The sequence below is a fragment of the Alternaria arbusti genome (assembly GCF_024043155.1).
Source record: "Alternaria arbusti strain BMP 1465 chromosome Unknown scaffold_8, whole genome shotgun sequence".
Taxonomy (NCBI): Eukaryota; Fungi; Ascomycota; class Dothideomycetes; order Pleosporales; family Pleosporaceae; genus Alternaria; species Alternaria arbusti.
The window spans coordinates 742,184-759,135 of record NW_026249948.1 but is presented as its reverse complement, the minus strand read 5'-3'; the positions used below and the strand labels follow the sequence as shown (position 1 = coordinate 759,135).

At 52.7% G+C, this 16,952-nt stretch overlaps 6 protein-coding genes across 6 annotated transcripts; 3 read left to right on the top strand and 3 right to left on the bottom strand.

Annotated features, from left to right (window-relative positions):
* Positions 1-382: 382 nt before the first annotated feature.
* J4E86_006627 (uncharacterized protein) lies at positions 383-1,457 on the bottom strand (the record flags this gene model as incomplete). The annotated part of the gene is made up of 3 exons (XM_051447153.1): positions 383-703; positions 754-1,183; positions 1,234-1,457. The coding sequence occupies 3 exons, from the start codon at positions 1,455-1,457 to the stop codon at positions 383-385; spliced, it is 975 nt and encodes a 324-aa protein (XP_051301638.1).
* A 1,077-nt stretch (positions 1,458-2,534) lies between these two features.
* On the top strand, positions 2,535-4,553 carry J4E86_006626 (uncharacterized protein; the record flags this gene model as incomplete). Its single annotated transcript, XM_051447152.1, has 3 exons — positions 2,535-3,369; positions 3,417-4,022; positions 4,081-4,553. The coding sequence occupies 3 exons, from the start codon at positions 2,535-2,537 to the stop codon at positions 4,551-4,553; spliced, it is 1,914 nt and encodes a 637-aa protein (XP_051301637.1).
* A 70-nt stretch (positions 4,554-4,623) lies between these two features.
* Positions 4,624-5,610, bottom strand: J4E86_006625 (uncharacterized protein; the record flags this gene model as incomplete). Its single annotated transcript, XM_051447151.1, has 1 exon — positions 4,624-5,610. The coding sequence occupies one exon, from the start codon at positions 5,608-5,610 to the stop codon at positions 4,624-4,626; it is 987 nt and encodes a 328-aa protein (XP_051301636.1).
* Positions 5,611-6,133: 523 nt separating this feature from the next.
* On the top strand, positions 6,134-7,942 carry J4E86_006624 (uncharacterized protein; the record flags this gene model as incomplete). The annotated part of the gene is made up of 3 exons (XM_051447150.1): positions 6,134-6,170; positions 6,233-6,940; positions 7,005-7,942. The coding sequence occupies 3 exons, from the start codon at positions 6,134-6,136 to the stop codon at positions 7,940-7,942; spliced, it is 1,683 nt and encodes a 560-aa protein (XP_051301635.1).
* Positions 7,943-8,403: 461 nt separating this feature from the next.
* On the top strand, positions 8,404-11,381 carry J4E86_006623 (uncharacterized protein; the record flags this gene model as incomplete). Its single annotated transcript, XM_051447149.1, has 3 exons — positions 8,404-8,679; positions 8,732-9,469; positions 9,819-11,381. 3 exons carry the CDS (start codon positions 8,404-8,406, stop codon positions 11,379-11,381), a joined length of 2,577 nt encoding a protein of 858 aa, XP_051301634.1.
* Positions 11,382-14,365: 2,984 nt separating this feature from the next.
* Positions 14,366-15,385, bottom strand: J4E86_006622 (uncharacterized protein; the record flags this gene model as incomplete). The annotated part of the gene is made up of 1 exon (XM_051447148.1): positions 14,366-15,385. One exon carries the CDS (start codon positions 15,383-15,385, stop codon positions 14,366-14,368), a length of 1,020 nt encoding a protein of 339 aa, XP_051301633.1.
* Positions 15,386-16,952: the final 1,567 nt, after the last annotated feature.

Sequence of the window (16,952 nt, the reverse complement as noted above, 5' to 3'; positions counted from 1 at the left end):
TTCGATCCCCCAGTGCCGCGCCTCCGCATCGAATCACCATCCCACACCGGTCGGCCGAAGAAAAAGACGAACTCTTCTTCGTTTTCACAGATTGCACCTTGACAATGACACGTGCACCAAAGACTGAATGGGCAAGCAGCTCTCTTCGACGTTATCGCGGCCGAGATTCGCACAATGATACACCGGATGCAGAGTTGGGAGACCGTACAGTGCAGAAAATGTCAAAGAGTAAGGTCGGTCTGCTGCATCATGCAGGATGTGAATGGTATAAGCATTATGTTCTGAAGCTAGGATTTGGGTATATAGCGAAGCAGCATTGCAATGTAAGAAAAAACGTAAGAATGACGCGTGACTTCATCGAGCGCCCTCAGCTACCTTCCACCTACTTGACATGTACCAGTTCGGGTGTCTGCTGGTAGTAATCCTGTTGCCCATTACCATAGCCGTACGTGGCCTGATGCTGCGTAACGGGCGCATAAGTTTGTTCGGTTTTCTCGATCGTCTGGTTCCAGGAGACGTGTTTGGCGATGCCCAGTAGCGTTATGAAAGCCAGACATTTGGCTAGACCCATGATGTACGACAAGGCCAGCGCTGCGCCAAGGGAAGGTATTACGGGCCAGTAGATACTGGATGAGTAGACTACCCCCAATGAGGCGTTCACGAATAGGGTAACGTAGAGGGCGGTAACCCAGCCGAAGAGGTCCTGGGGCTGTTAGCAAATGTACCAGTAGGTAGTAGCTGCCATGGACTTACACCTCCGGGTAAGCGTCTTGATCTCAGTGCCGAAACGTTTGACAGAGACATGGCCGCCGAAATAATAACAACGATCACCCATACGATGTCGAGGGCAAGATCGAGACCATTTGAAACTAGTAACGCGAAGTCCCAGTTGGAATCCAAGGAGTTGTCCGCCAATGCGACGTAGGCAAACATGCTAACGTCTGCTAGGATGACAGCAAACGCAACGCCAATAGTAATCAGAAGTACGGTCTTAGAACCAGATGACATGTTACCAAAGTGCTTGTGCAGCATGGAGTTCAGGATGTAGACGAAAACGAACAGCAGCGCAGCATTGGCCAAACTGCCAATGAAGCTGGCGGCAACGTTGATATTCCAGTAATCAATGTAGTCGAGATTGTCGCACTCTGACATGACTTGGCTTACGAGACTCAAAATACGCGTGCTGGAGCATGTTAGCACTTTTAAAGCCTGTGAAAGAGACTTTGTCCTTACATGACTTGGAGGAACAGGGCTACAACGAATGGTACACCGATCAATTTCTTTCCGGCACCGCTTTTCTTGCGGATAAAGAACGTCGATATGAAAATGCCCGTGTACAGAACCAGGAACAGCACCACAAATGCAAGCGCGGCTTGGTCGTACGGTGTATTAAAGGCGTCGGGGCATGAAGCATTGCTGTATCTGGTGCCGCCGCCGCCGCTGCGTCTGGGTGCCATGGCAAAAGGGCGTTGGTGCTGATCAAGTCCCCACGTTGGATTTCCGAAGTCAATGGGAGGTGGGTTGGCGTTCGACTGACGGTAAGACGCGAGACACGGTTCGCGGCGACCTCAAGAGTATTTCAGTAATAACAACTGCATGCTGCATTGGTGCTCCGCCTTCTCACAGCCTGCAGCCTTCCCGTTTTTCCCGTTTTTGGGAATAAGTCAGGGGCAGCTGAAGCGTCGCTAAGCCTCTCAAAGCGTTTGTCGGGCGCCTTACTGTGCCAGAAGGATCGAAGCGAGAGTGCGCGAGATCCTCTGGACGCCTTGGAGCCGGGGTGTCAAAGCCTCAGCGCGTAGACATATTATATGGTAAACCCCGAGCGCAGTGCATTTGAAAAGAAAAGTATACTGGCTTGGGTTTCTCGTAGGAAGTCATGTCCGCAGTATGTTGAAATGAGACGGGGAGGCTGTTTGCGGGTTACGTCGGGATCAACGCTGTTGCCGACTCTAAACAAAAAGAGACAGGGCTGTGCCTCAAATAGCAGTGGTCTGCGGGTAGTCCGGCTCTGCAAGCGGCTCAAGAGAGTGTCGCGTCGCAAAGTGGAACGATGTCTTGGCACGGCAGGACAGGAAGGCCGCCCAAAGGTGCCCAGGTGATCGCCCGGGCAATTTAGCCTTGCGAGTGGCTGGAGCTTCACGTGACGTGGCTAGTGCAGCCACGGATCAGTTTCCGCGATGCAGGGCGCGGCATTACATCATGTTCGTCGCCTCGACCAAAAGCCATTTCCCTGCGCGTCTCATTCACGCGCATCTGTTCTTTCGGAGGATAGGCGGTCAGCTGCTCTGATTTATCTTATCATAGCTCGGCCGTCGTCTTACATCTCGCCGTGAGCTCGTAACATCCACCTGTTCCGATGATTCCGTTACAAGGGACCCACGCCACAAGTCTCTCTACCAGCCACGGACATCCGGTATATATCCTCAGACTGGCGCGTATCCATCTCCAAACCGCAAATTATTGAAGACAACACAGACAGGAAGCTGCAGAGTCAAAAATTCTAATCTACACCGCTGGTGCCCAAGAAGTCAGCAATGGCACACGTATTGCAGGGACTGTCGACGCGACCCGCGCTCGGTAGTCACGACACGTGGACAGCCAACGCAGCATCGGAAACACTGGATGTGGACGGCGCAACGACATTGAGTCCACAAAACGATGAGCAGGCAGCAGACTCGCGAAGTAGAAGCACGACAGCGATACCGTCCGATGACAGTGGTTCAGAAACGCAGGTGGTCGAGAAGCCCGGAGGCCGTAGAAAGAGCATCCAGGTCGTTTTAGAGCAATCGGGAAAGAAGGGCGAATACACCTTCACTGCTAAAGATCCTGTCTTCCAAGAGGTTCTTCGGTCAGGTCTGCGGCGAGAGGCTGAGAAACTCAATGGAAAGGCGAAGGGGAAACCCCGCGATCTTGTCTTCACACAACAGTTCACCACGTTCGACCGCCAAAACGCGTCCGCTGCGCACTCCCCGTTCCATGGATTCTTCACACTCTTCTGGATTGCGATGGCTTTGCTACTCGCGCGAATAGCAGCAGGCAACTACAGGACGAAAGGCTCCGTATTTGGGGATGCAGAGATTCTGCACTTGATGATCGACAAAGACTTGTTCGTCATGTTGACGACCGATGTCGCAATGTGTCTAGCCACCAGCTTTGGCTTCTTTCTGCACAAGGCCATTGTCAACGACTATCTGACTTGGAACGGCTCAGGCTGGCTCATACAGTCCTTGTGGCAGACTTTCTTCACTTGCACCATCATCTGGGTTACTTTCTGGCGAGACTGGCCTTGGACTCATACAGTGTTTATCGTTCTCCACGTCTTCGTGTTGCTGATGAAGCAGCACGCTTACTCTTTCTACAACGGCTATTGTATGTGATCCGCACTGAAATAAGAGACCTGAGCTGACTATCAATAGTATCGCGAGTATATCGACGACGCAATCTGCTCCATGAGAAACTACGTCAACTGGATGATATCAAAGCGCATGAGGGCCCGACCCGAACAGATCCTCCGACTGAGGCGCTAACTGCTTCCGGTCTTGAGAAATCTGACCAAGGCCAGTTGACGCGTCGGGGAAGCATTGGGCCAAAGTACTCTACCAATCTATCAAAGGAAGAGTCTGAGATTGCATCTATCGGCAAAGCTATTGAAACCGGGAACCCGCTGGGTTCGGAACAGATTGAAGCCTTTCGACGCGTGCTCAACACCGAGATTACGATTCTTGATGAAGAGCTTCGTGGAAAGTGCACTACCACTGATAACGTCTACCCGAACAACTTAACGTTCTACAACTTTGTAGAGTGGGCGTGCCTTCCCACACTCGTCTATGATCTAGAGTATCCTAGGCAGGAACGCATCAACTGGTGGTATGTAGCGGAAAAGTCAGCGGCCACCCTGGGAGTCATCTGGATTATGATCATCATCTCGCAAGCATACATCTACCCAGTAGTCGTAGAGACTATGCGACACAAAGAGGCTGGCATGTCGCTCGATGAGCGATGGAAAGAGTTTCCATGGGTTGGTAAGTGCTACGTCACTATGAGACCGTTGGATATACCGCTAATAATCTCCCTTTACAGTATCCGACATGCTCTTCCCCCTTCTTCTCGAACAGCTTCTCAGCTGGTACGTCATATGGGAATGTCTCCTCAACGTGTTGGCAGAAGTCACGCGTTTTGCCGACCGCGGTTTCTACGGCGCGTGGTGGAACTCCGTATCCTTCGATCAATACGCTCGCGACTGGAACCGGCCGGTCCACAACTTCCTGCTTCGGCATGTCTACCACTCGTCGATATCGTTCTTCCATCTATCTAAGATGCAGGCAACGTTCTTCACTTTCTTGCTCAGCGCTATTGTACATGAGGTTCTCATGTTCTGTTTGTTCAAGAAGGTCAGGGGGTATCTGTTCACTTTCCAGTTGACGCAGCTGCCGCTGGCAGCGTTCAGCAAGACGAAGTTCATGAAGGGGAGAGATACGTTGGGGAACATTGTGTTTTGGTTTGGTCTCTTCATTGGACCTAGTGTCATCACCAGCTTGTACCTTATCGTTTAGATGTACTAATACGTCGTCGACTCTCAGCTCTCTTCCAAACAATACATTGGTTGCTTAGTCTTGGTTGCATTCAATCCTCTGAGGCTTGTGCGCCTTTGTTTCTCTCTTCCTTTAACACTTCCAACACTCTTCGCGTCAACCTATCACGCTCACCGACATCCACAGTACCGTACGCATCCTGCGATTGCTTGAAAATGTTCTTTTCCCATCCGTCTCCAACATTTGGCTTCCCCGCATCCTGCCAACAATCTTGCACCGTACCCCCAATATTCTTAAAGAAGCCTTCTAACCCCGCCGGTCCACCGCCAGCATGATAGCTCTTAAACGGCCCAGCGACTGCCCATCGCGGTCCCATACTACTCTCTACGATACTATCCAACTCCTCCACCGAAACAACGCCCTCGTCCACGAGATGAACAGCCTCGCGCAACAGCGCAAATGCCAGCCTGTTCGCCACAAAGCCAGTCGTCTCTTTCTTAATATGTATCGGTACTCTCCCACGACCCTTCCAGAACTCCTGCGTCCGTTTGATGACTTCCTCCGAGGTATCCGGCGACGGCACTAGTTCCAGCAACGGCATGATATGTGGCGGGTTATACGGATGCACGACCAACAACCTCGACTTGTCCTGCATGTCTTGCGCTTGCTGCGACGCTGGGATACCAGATGTGCTACTCCAAAACAGCGAGTGATCTGGTGCATGCTTCTCCACGTTTGCCCATAGTTCTTTCTTGAAGGCCAGGTTCTCCGGACCGGATTCTTGGATGATGTGGGCGTCTTCTACAGCTGATTCGAGGGATTTGGCAATGCGAATGTTGGAGATAGCGGCTGCTGCGGGTTCCTCTGCGAAGAATTTCGGTAGATTTTCTTCGACGTATTGGTCGACATCTGGCCGGGTATCGTAGATGGTGAGTTGGGAAGGACCGAGGAGGTGTGATAGGTGGAAGGCGGCGAAAGATAGGCCAATAGTTCCGGTGCCGATGAGAGTGATTCTGAGGTCTTTGTTGCTTTCTACTTTCAAGATAGGGTCTTGTTGCGAATCTCCTGCGTCGGACATGTTGGTTGTGGAGATGACGGATTGGCTCGGCTAGTCGTGATGAGAGGTTTGAAAGTCGCGGTAGCTATCTGGGCATGGGCCTTGTTATATCTAGGTTCTGTGTACCAATGATTTTGAAGTTCCACTCAAACCTCGTAACAAGATGAACTGGTGTGTGGCAATGAAGCGGCTCTTACACACCCTGGCTCGGATGTTACCCGAAATAACGTCAGAAGGACTGCCGATCTTAACCGCTTTCAGATAGCTCGGGAGCTGCTCCTTCCCCGCCTTGCACCTTATCCCCGCTCCACGAGCGACTCGAGCGCTGCGAATCCGATGGAGATGAGCGCGCCGAGGAAGAATGGTGGCAGTCGCCTATTAGAAGGCATGGAGGCAGTCCATCCATGGTCACTCGCTTCTAAACCCGTCACTTTCTGTACCTGATCGTGTCCCACGACTCTGCAGTGCTGCTTTCCTCGCATTAGTATACCCGGTTATAAGTCGCGTGTTGTTTCCGATCCATTGCTGAGCCAATTGCATCAATATGGTAATCTTTAGGTCCAGGCAACCGCCTATCGATCGTAAGTCGTCAAAAGTCGAATCTACCATGCCAATGCTTTATCATTGATGCTGACCGTTGTAGTACCAACCGAATTGACAGACTGGGACTGGCTCTTCGATTCCGCCTATTCGCCTATCAACAAATACCCACCGAGCGAACTAGCTGGGTTCCAAAACGCGATAACGAAGGAGCGTGTAAACTGGGCTGATGTGAAGAGATACTCCACATATATCTCCACCGCTCTGGTCAAGAAATATGGCCTTAAAGAAGGCGAGACAGTGGCGCTGTTCAGCCAGAATACTGTCTGGTACCCGGTAGCCATGTTTGCTGGACTCCGCGTAGGAGCGAAGATCAGCGGGGCCAGTCCGGCATACAACGTTGAAGAGATGACATTCGCGCTGAAGACCGCGGACGCGAAGTTCTTGATGACTACGCCTGGCAGTATGGAGATCGCAGCTGCGAGTGCAAAGGCTGCAGGACTACCGCAGTCCAACGTGTTCTTACTGGAGGGCGAGTTACCTGGATACACCACCGTTCAGGATCTAATCCGTATGGGAGAGTCATATGCCGACTCTGAGCAGACCTCAGCATTCAAGCTGCCTCCTGGCAAGAAGAACAAGGACGTTTGCGGTTTCCTGTCCTTCTCTTCTGGAACGACTGGATTGCCAAAGGCTGTTATGATCAGTCACCAGAATGTCATAGCGCAATGTCTTCAGGTACAGCAGATCACGCCTGAAACCCAGAAAAAGATCATGGCCGTACTTCCTCTGTTCCACATCACCGGTCTAGGTAAGTTCTGACTGTACGAAGTGCATGTGAGACATATACTGACTTCGTACCTCTACCTCTACAGTCCATCAAATGCATCTGCCAGTCCTGCTCAATGCCGAGGTCGTCATGCTTCCGCAGTTTACTATGGAAAAGATGTTGGATGTTATCGTTGAATACAAGCTTAGTGAGCTTCTACTGGTACCACCGATCCTTATCAGACTCGTGCGCGACCCATTAGTTGACAAGTACGACCTCAGCCATGTCACACGCTTTTCGTCGGGTGCTGCTCCACTTTCCGAAGAGATTATACAGCAGCTTCAAAAGAAGTTTCCCAACACCGGTTTTAAGCAAGGATATGGGATGACGGAGTCGTGTTCGTGCATTACTGCGCACCCGCCTTCGAAGTTCTCATACAAGTACGCTCACTCTGGTGGTGCCATCGTAGCTTCTACCGAAGTCAAGATCATCAAAGACGATGGCACGGAAGGCGACGTTGGAGAGGATGGCGAAGTTCTCGCTCGTGGGCCACAAGTCGTCATGGGCTATCTCAATAACGAGAAAGCTACTCGCGACACTTTCGATGCCGACGGCTTCCTTCATACCGGCGATCGCGGTGCGATTGACGAGGAGGGCATGATCCACATCTCCGACCGTATCAAGGAACTCATCAAAGTAAAGGGCATCGGTGTCGCACCGGCTGAACTCGAAGATCTGCTTCTAGGCCACCCGAAGGTCGAAGACGTCGCTGTGATGAGCGTGAAAGATGATTACTCTGGCGAGCTGCCGAAGGCGTACGTGGTCTTGAAGCCGGGAACGGAAGAGAGTACTGCAGCAGGGAAAGACATCATCGAGTATGTCAAGGAGAAGAAGGTCAGGTACAAGTGGGTCAAGGAAGTGGAGTTTATCAATGAGATTCCGAAGAGCCCTTCCGGCAAGATTCTGAGGAGAGTACTAAGGGATAAGGAGAAGAGCGGGAAGTTTGGGCTCGTTGTTAAGGACGAGGCTAGGGCCAGGCTGTAGATGATGATCTTATTGGTCACTACATTCAGAAAAACTTCAGCGACAGTACGTACATGCAGACAACCGTGACCTCAGTGATGAACAACTACAGCATGTGCTTACTTTGTTTTCGATTCAGAATGTTCTCATTGAGACAGGAGAGGCCTTCCGGTGAGGAGGCTACATTCATGGTAGGTTCTGAACGTCTGATAGAATCAGGCTGAGACTGCGCCACCACATGTCACACATACAAGGGGGCTGGGCTTTAACCGCCAGCGCATCGTAGGGGTCTAAGCCTCAGAGATTTCGTCCAGGTGTTAATATGGTATCGATTAATACATTCTTCCTACTTAAGTGCTCGTAGCATCCTGACTTACTTACGGGTATATTGACACTCAAAACTTTTACCTACATGCCAAGTATATCATTGTCGTTTAGACATGCAAGGTATGACGGCAGACACCGTAGCTTCCATCATCGGGATGGTCATCGGACTGGTCGTCCTCCTATACGCGGCTGTAGAATATCAGATGCGCCGTCATGATGTCATCCGTCCTCTTGCACGTAGCGCAAAATACAAGGCTTCTCGGATAAGTTTCTTCATCACACACTACGGTCTTACTGGAATAGCGCTTTGGTGCTTCGCCAGTCGGGAGGTATGGCAAATCCAGCTGCAGGTCGTACGCAGCATCGACGATGGGGATGTCACAAACTATAAGAAGTCAGCACAAGAGGACAGCAACATCATAGCGGTTGCAGTAAGTTTGTTTAGCTCATTTTATACGTGTTGCTCGACTGACCCAACAATAGGGAACTATCATCGCCCAGATCGCCATCACCGCACTCTCATTGGATGAACTCAGCAAGACTCATTGGGTTGCGCGGGCGTTCTTCACTTTCAGTTTAGTCTCAGCCATCATGGCTGTCTACTATGCCACAAGGCAATATCGTACCCTGGGACGATGTTTGCGAATCGACCAAATGAAGACCTGGATCTGCGGCAAGAATCGCTTTAAGGGCAGGACTCCGTATCTACCTCCTACAACTCCTTCTGAACATCCCGATCTACCCTCCGTGGCCGCTGTCCTGACAGTTTCTGCTCCTAACATGCTCATGTCGGCCTCGCTCAACTGCTTGCTCGTCGGATTTGCTGTGTACCTCGGATTCACTTGGACAAGGAACTTGGACGAGGAGGCTGGAAAAGACGGAAGTCGCGCTATCTTTATCACGTACATTGCAGGGCTGATCTTTTGTTACGGGGTGTACTCGATCTCAAGCGCGGTCGTCGCTAGTGATAGCCACGAGAGTGAGCATGACCTGCTCTACGGTAACGACGATGCAAATACCCAGCAGTATATCAGCGGAGATGAGGAAAGCGCAGCAGGTGCTAGCAACCAGCCAGAGATCACTATCTGCAACACACACGACGAAGATACCCGGAAAGAGCTGTTGGTACTGTTTCAGGAAGCCGCAGATATGCATAAAGCATCCGCAAAGGTCGACGAGCGTTTAGCTCGGCTTCTGGAAAGGCTTGGAGAGGAGACGGCAGTATGTTTGCCCATCCGTGTGTAGTAGCTGCTCAACTACGGATGGGTCTGGTGAATGATGAAGTGCAGAAACGACGATGCTTAAAACCATCTGTGCATGTGTATCAATCTTTCTGAAGGCGATTATGGTTTCCAATGCAGCCCGTACCACGAAAGACATGGATGACAAATGACGTGTGAGGGCGTGGTGGGGTCGGCGTTTGTGCCCCTCCGACAGGGTCTTGGATCAGAAAAGTTACTCGAAGAAGGTGCAATTTTACATTTCTAAGCAACACACTGCGCCCCGTCATATAACTTCGCGCAAACAGCAGTGCGCGCTTCCTTGTACCCATATCTCTCATACTCTACAGGAACAGAATCAAATTGCCGACGAAATGGCCATCACAAACCCCACGCCCAACCAACCCCAGCACGACGAGGACGACATCGACGTACATGATGTGGACAACACACTAGACGCCGAGGAGGCGGAAGAGATTGTGGAGGACGATGGCGACGTGCCCATGGACTCAGACGACGAGGGTGACGAGGGTCGCCAAGAGATGGAGATGGAGATCAACCTCCAAAACGACTCGGTCGCGCATTTTGACGAGCACAAGGACAGCATCTTCTGCATAGCGCAACACCCCGTACACCACGAGATCATCGCGACAGGAGGCGGCGACGATGTCGGCTACATCATCGACGCGTCTTCGGCGGCAGCGGCGCAACCGAGCAGCGACGGACAGCCCACCGAGCGCGAGGGCCTGAAGAGCATCTTCACACTAGACGGACACAAGGACTCGGTCAACGCCATCACATTCACCCAGCCAAAGGGACAATTCGTCGCGACAGCTGGCTTGGACGGAAAATTGCGCGTCTGGCAGGGCGTCCCCGACGGCAAGAAGTGGAAGTTCCTGGCAGAGGCACAAGAGGTCGAGGAGATCAACTGGGTCATCCCCAACCCGTCGCCCGACCACCCCAACGTTGTCGCGCTCGGAGCCAACGACGGTTCAGTGTGGGTTTACCAGATCAGCACAGAGAAGAACAACGAGCTACAGGTCCTACAAGCATACTACCTCCACACCGAGACCTGCACTGCCGGCTCATGGTCGCCCGACGGCTCCCTCCTCGCTACCATCTCCGAAGACTCGAGTCTATACGTGTGGGATGTATTTGGCGATGCCGCATCCCAAGGTCTCACCGCGACTACCGATTCACAAGCCGTAGTAGGTCTGACAGGCCTGGACGAGCGCTTCCGCGTTGAGGGCGGATTATACTCAGTCGGCATCCCGCCATCGGGCGCATTCGTCGCAGTCGGTGGCCCCGAAGGCCAAATCCGCATCGTCGGACTCCCTCGTCTTTCTCTCGCTGCGCCCGCGCAAGCATCTACATCATCGAGCGGCGGAGGCGCAAAGAACAAAGCTGGAGGAGGCAAGCAGGCTGGCGCCAAAGGCGGTGCTTCGTCAGCTGGTCAAGCCGGACAGATCTTGGCAAGTCTCCAAGCTGGAAGCGACAACGTCGAGTGCATGAGCTTCTCCTCTGCACCACTCACTCTCATGGCCGCCGGCAACGTCGACGGCTCCATCACCCTTTTCGACACCGCACACCGCTTCGCCGTCCGAAGGCGGATAGAAGACGCACACGCCGATGACGAGTCACCACAAGCTGTGGTTAAGCTCGACTTCGTCGCTAAGGAAGGCCCCGGAGGTTGGCTGTTGACCAGTGTGGGATACGACGGTGTTTTGAAGCGATGGGATGCACGAGGTGGAACGGCTGCGGCTGGAAAGGGCCTTGTAGGCGAGTGGAAGGGACACCGGGGAGGTGGTGAAGGAGGAGGCATCATGGCCTTTGTACAAGGAGATGGCGAGACAGTCGTCACGGCCGGTGACGACCACGTCGCGCTAGTTTTCAAGACACCTCTGACCCAGTAGATTTTATAGATGACCAGAAAGTAACGATATCGTACGGACGACATCTCGCTCACATTTGCCCTTCCCTGTCGACGCCAGCGTCACTTTCTACTACACTCAACCTCACCACACGAGTCAAACAGGTACCGCAACATCCCCTGGATACGCTAGCCACGACCGATATTTTCAGAGACACCTCTGTATCGCACCGGCCAAAGGTTCCACTGCCTTCAACACTTTGCCAATAAGTTGCTCCATCTGGACGTTTTGCTTTACGCATCATTGCTTTTATCTGGTAGGAGCTACTCGATACCGGACTGCTGGCGGCCGTGGTCTAGATGCTCCAAACGCTACTGTATATGCGGTGCAAAATTTATGTGTGTGTGGGTGTGGATGTGCGCAAAGACAGAGAGAAGTCAGATGGAGTCAGCCTACATATTTCGAAGCATGAGCCTAGACTTCTGTATAGCCAGCATGTGGACCAGATGTGAGAGTGGCAAGAACCCCTTTTGTGTCTGATGCATGCGTTGGCGATGATTCACAGATTCAAATGTATAGAGAAGTCAAGAAGTGCCAGTATAGACAGAGTGGTACCTTCCAAGACAGTCAGGATCACAATGCTTGCGCAAGAAATGCAATTTACTTTGTCCATGCGGGTTGACGTGACAGCACACGATGTACAGCAGATCTACCGGTTACAATCAGAGCAGAACTTGTTCAGAGAAATTAGATGGTACGGGTACAGCACCCGCACCGCGTAGTGTCTTGACCCTATTGCCCACGGCCCAGGAGCCCGCTTCGAATCGTTTCAACGTTCCCTTCCAGAACAAGTAACCACGTACCGACCGTTTCGCCACCGCGCAGCCCGTTGGCGCTTTCCCCAGAGAACTGTGAGATTGACATTCAACGGTGAAAGTCGCCTCCCCTTCCTTGCTTGGAGGCAGAGAAGAATCTGGTGTTGTGTGGGGTCCCTTCAGCCTTATGACGTTATGTATCCCCACTCGGTGTATCGGTGCTCATCTTCATCTGCTATCTACCGAGATACTTCCATGCGAGATTCCTGTTGCGGAGGCGAATATACGTAAGAAGAACCGAATTGAGATTTCTTGCCTGCAAGCTGCATGCCTCGTGGGATAGTGGAGGCCCTGGACGGTCTGTCCGAGGTCGCGCCGGAAAAGTGCTCCCTGGCCAATGGGAGATGGGTTGCCTTTTGTAGACGATCGACGGACTTCGCGTACACATGTAAAGTGACAGACATGCTTACTGAAGTCTGACAAGGGGTAGTCAATGCAAGGTCGTCACTGTCGAGGAGGGAATTTCGTTGTCGTCGTGCGGGGTCACGGAGACGTCAAGTAATGGCTTCGCAATGAGGCTTACGACACAGGCTCATACTCCCTGCCTCCCAAGAAATGATCGAAGGAGGAATCTACTTCGATTCGCTTATCTGCAGTATCCTGTCCCGTCCCATTACTTCACAATCCCTCACGTATACTAATCAAGCGAGGCGTCTTCGCGGCAAAATCTTCCGTCAGTCCATTACTCCCTTAATTGGCCAAGACTCGGATCCCTGAGAACGGGAAGTAGCAATGCAACTTAGGCGCGGTAGAATCGGCTGATATGACGCAATAACGGGACCCCGTCGTCAACTGGAGACGACGGTGTCAAGGGTGAAAGATGCGGAATTCTGAGTACGCTAACCAGGGGAGAGAGGATGGAGGAACCCGGATCTTCACCTCGCATGAACAGGGTGTCGTATGCTACGCGATAGGTAAACTCGTCCGTAGCTAATGAAGGTACAGAAAATTTGTGAAGCTCTCGAAGGAAGAATGTTGGAGCTTCGTCATGTTGCTCATAATATGCATAATCATTCCTGCCATGTAAAATTACGTAGGCAATTTCCGGGAATGCTACTGCGGATACGCATACGAAGGCATACAGACTTCGCTATCTCTGCACACACCTGTCGTATCCCACTCAGGTACTCTGCTCCGAACGACATCTGCAGCAGTGGGTCTTGTTCCCTGGCAAGTATGACATACCGCTCATAGTTCAGCACATCATTCACCATCAAAACTTTACGCGAGCTGGAGATCTGCCGTGCTCGGCTTCGGACGTCACTGATGGGACCAGAGTAGCGAGTTGATTCACCGCGTACCTGCAATGGGTAACTGGAAGCGCATCGTTGCTAGGCTAGCTGCTTGTATGTCTGTTTCTGGACAGTCCTACGGCGCGGAAGACCGCGCCGTTGAGAAGGGCCGAATTGTCAGGTGGCAGGCTACTCGTATCAATTGTCATGGCCGGCAGGAAAGCTATGTTGGGATGCGAACCGTTGAATTCCGCGGGCGTTAAACAGTTGTCCTATACCTCGGGACCAAGATAGCTTCAATCCGGGCATTCTTTCCGTGAGCCAATGAGAGTATCGCATGCTGTGTGATACCCGTCTGGGGCTGACTTGACGTGTGACAGGATGTGGGGATTGCTAGACGAAGTCGGTAAGCGAGACGTCATCCCAACGACGTCGGTGGAGTAGCAGGGTCCGCGTTATCGAAACCTGGATCGATTGAGCTGAACGGAATGAGAGTACGGAGGATCACTGGGGAGAGGTCATTGTATTGCTGAATATACTCATTCATATCGAAATGACTACCTGGAGAAGATATGCAGTAATCGCCTTTCCGTTTTTATACTTTGTAGAATCTAGGCAGTACACTCGTACGCGATGGGACACCAATCCCATCAACCGCTCAAACGCCATGTCGTCGAAATCGTGGCCACTGCAGCAGGCAATATCAGGCAAGCTGGTCATTGTAGCAATGTAGAATAAGAAAAGAAGCTTTTGGTTGCTCAGAGAAAGGCAAAGCCCAGGGGTATCGTGAAATCGTTGGAAGAAGTGAGGAACAGTGACAAGCCAGCAGCCCACATTGCATATCAAAGGTCAAGGCAGAGCGATGTCAAATGCATCAATACTGGAAAGCCTTGGTGGCGAGAATGTGCAAGTTGGCTTCCTAAGCCTCCATGTCGTCCATGTCTTCGTCGGTGAAGTCCTTGAGGAGCTCGAGCCCATGGAAATCGTCGACATCGACGGAGCTCATGGAAACCATGCTCTGCTGTCGTGCGTGTTGGTTGGAGAATCCGGGGCTCTGCATATTGGAGTTCTGCATATGGGGGCTCTGGTTGCTGTGGTTATGCCGTGGTGTTGCGTGGTGGCCAGGCATACCAGGTGCAGGGGCGTCCATGCCGAGAAGGCCGCCGGCACACCGCGCTAGATACTCGTCGACAGCCCAGAAGCCGCAGCCAGCGTGGCGTAGAACTTCGTTCTTCAGGTCGAGGACTTCTTCGCGTAAAAGCGCAACATTCTCCTTGAGCATCTTGTTCTTTGCGGAGAATTCGCGCGCGCGTCCCTCGAGGCTGCCGATGTACTCCTTCTTGCGCTGCCTGCACTTGTGGGCAGCTACACGGTTCTTCTCGAGGTGCGTCTGGCGAGCGGACGATACTTGGAAAGGGTAGCCGTCTGCAGTGTAGGCCTCGACCATCTGTGGCTGCGACTTGGGCCTGCCCCGCTTGCGCTTCGGCGGCTGAGGGTTGCCGTCGGCGTTATCCTGTTGTTGCACAACGGGGACGCTAGGCAGAGAGCCGGCAACCGCGTCTTGATTGGCCGAGTCCTGGCGGCTGGTGCGTCGTCGCTTTGCAGGCGGCATCTGAGGAGAGGCTTCCTGCTTGGGCCAAAAGACAGTCTCGTTGCGGAGTTGCTCGACAGGAATGGACGTCTCGCGCTCGTTCCGAGCGTCCCGAGGGGCGTGTGCTGGTGAGGGCTCCTCAGGCGGGGTGACTTGGCCGTAACGCTCCATGGTGGCATGTGTAAGCAGCGAGGGTGGAATGGAGAAGGGTTGCTGGGGAGGCATTGAGGTGGGATTGCTGAAGGCGTTTGCCCACTTGTCCTGCTGGGAGGGGCCATTGAGGCTGTTCATGGCTGTGAAAGCGTCGCCAGCCCACTCAAACTGTGGTTGCTGTTGGATTGCTGTCATGGTGGACGACGTTGTTTGTTGTTGGTGTGGTGGGGGCACGGAAGGTATGGTGTGCAGGCCTGAGGCGGGAGGTTCCTTATATGGGCAGGAGGGTCCGACAGAGCTTATGTGATCAAGGCAAGAAGCAGCGGGCCAGGGCAGTTGTGAGGGAAGAAGGAAGAGAGCCGCGGGAGCAAAGATCGCCTGGCATGGGATTTCAAACAATGGGGGCTTTGGCAGCATGCGGAACTGAGGAAAGCGATTCAAACGAGCAGGGGCAGGCGTGGGGACCGTGCGATTGGTGGGTTCTGCTGTGCGTTACGTAGTGCGCCTTCCCGATCGACGATGAAGAGGCAATCGCTACCTAGCCCGCACGCCAGCTCGAGAATCTCGGCATCTAGCGTCTGTTATGCTCGATCGCGATGGCCTCCAGCTGCTGCCACTACTGGAGCCGGTCCGAATTTGCGTCTTTACAACATGCGCTTTTGCAGTTCCGCCATGACCAAAACGGGACAGTCCACTTGCCTAGCCATCCCAGTTTTCTCAGCCCAAGCTACTGACCAGGTACCTAGCTCGTCACAATGGTAGACAGCTTTCGCCGCCTTGGATTGCGCTGCTGCGAACCTCGTTTGCGCTACTCCGAGCGGTCTCCGCCATGCGAGAGTGGAGCGAGGCCTATGACGTTGTAACGGCTCGCTCCGCGGAACACGTCCGGGCTGAGAGCTGGGCCAACCGTCACGCTATAGCTCCACATGGGACCGTTCATGGCAATCACCTGGAAACATGATCCCACCCAATCACCGACGGCTCTGCATCCTGCTCCATCACATCTACACTCGACGATAGTTGACTCCGAGTACTGCTTGTACATCTGCCGTTGTTCATCTATGCCAAAATGCAGCCGTCACCGTTGCCGCCTCCAACGCAAATGCTCCCGCAAAGGCGCTAGTATGCACCAAGGCACAGCCCAGACCGTAGCGCACGATAACGGCAGGCCACTATGCTCCACAACCCATGTATCCTGTCGATCACAAAGTGCAAGCCTGTTGGCTCAGACGAGTTTCGCCGCCCGGCCCTACAGACAGGGTTGCAGAGTGGCGCATCGAAAAGTTGGCTGCCCAACATGGGAAAATTGTGAAATCCCATCTTTTTGCTTTGAAATCCGATCAGACCCCGCCCCAACCTTGCGCACTTGCATCATCGCGCCTTAGCTCCATGTGCCAATCACAATCAAATCCCGCTTCCTTCACTATCCTCTCATTTTCACTCGTTGGCATGCATCTCGACGCTGCTTGCTCACAGTGAGCTCACGTCTTGCCTAGATCTCTTCGCTGTACAGTACCGCAGCCTATAGGAGGGTCCCCTTGATCAACTCAGGCCCTCCACGATGATAGCCAAAATGCGTAATCCCATTCGTTGCAGGGAGTAGCACCTCTACCTGAATGGCCTCAGCATCGCTTGTAAATTCAAAGCTCGAGGGTTCTGTACTAAACCGAAAGTCGAATTAAACGATTACTCAAATCGTTACTCGCTCAATGCCCAACCGAAAAGCCAAGGTGGCCATTACCGTCACAATCTGCAATGCTGC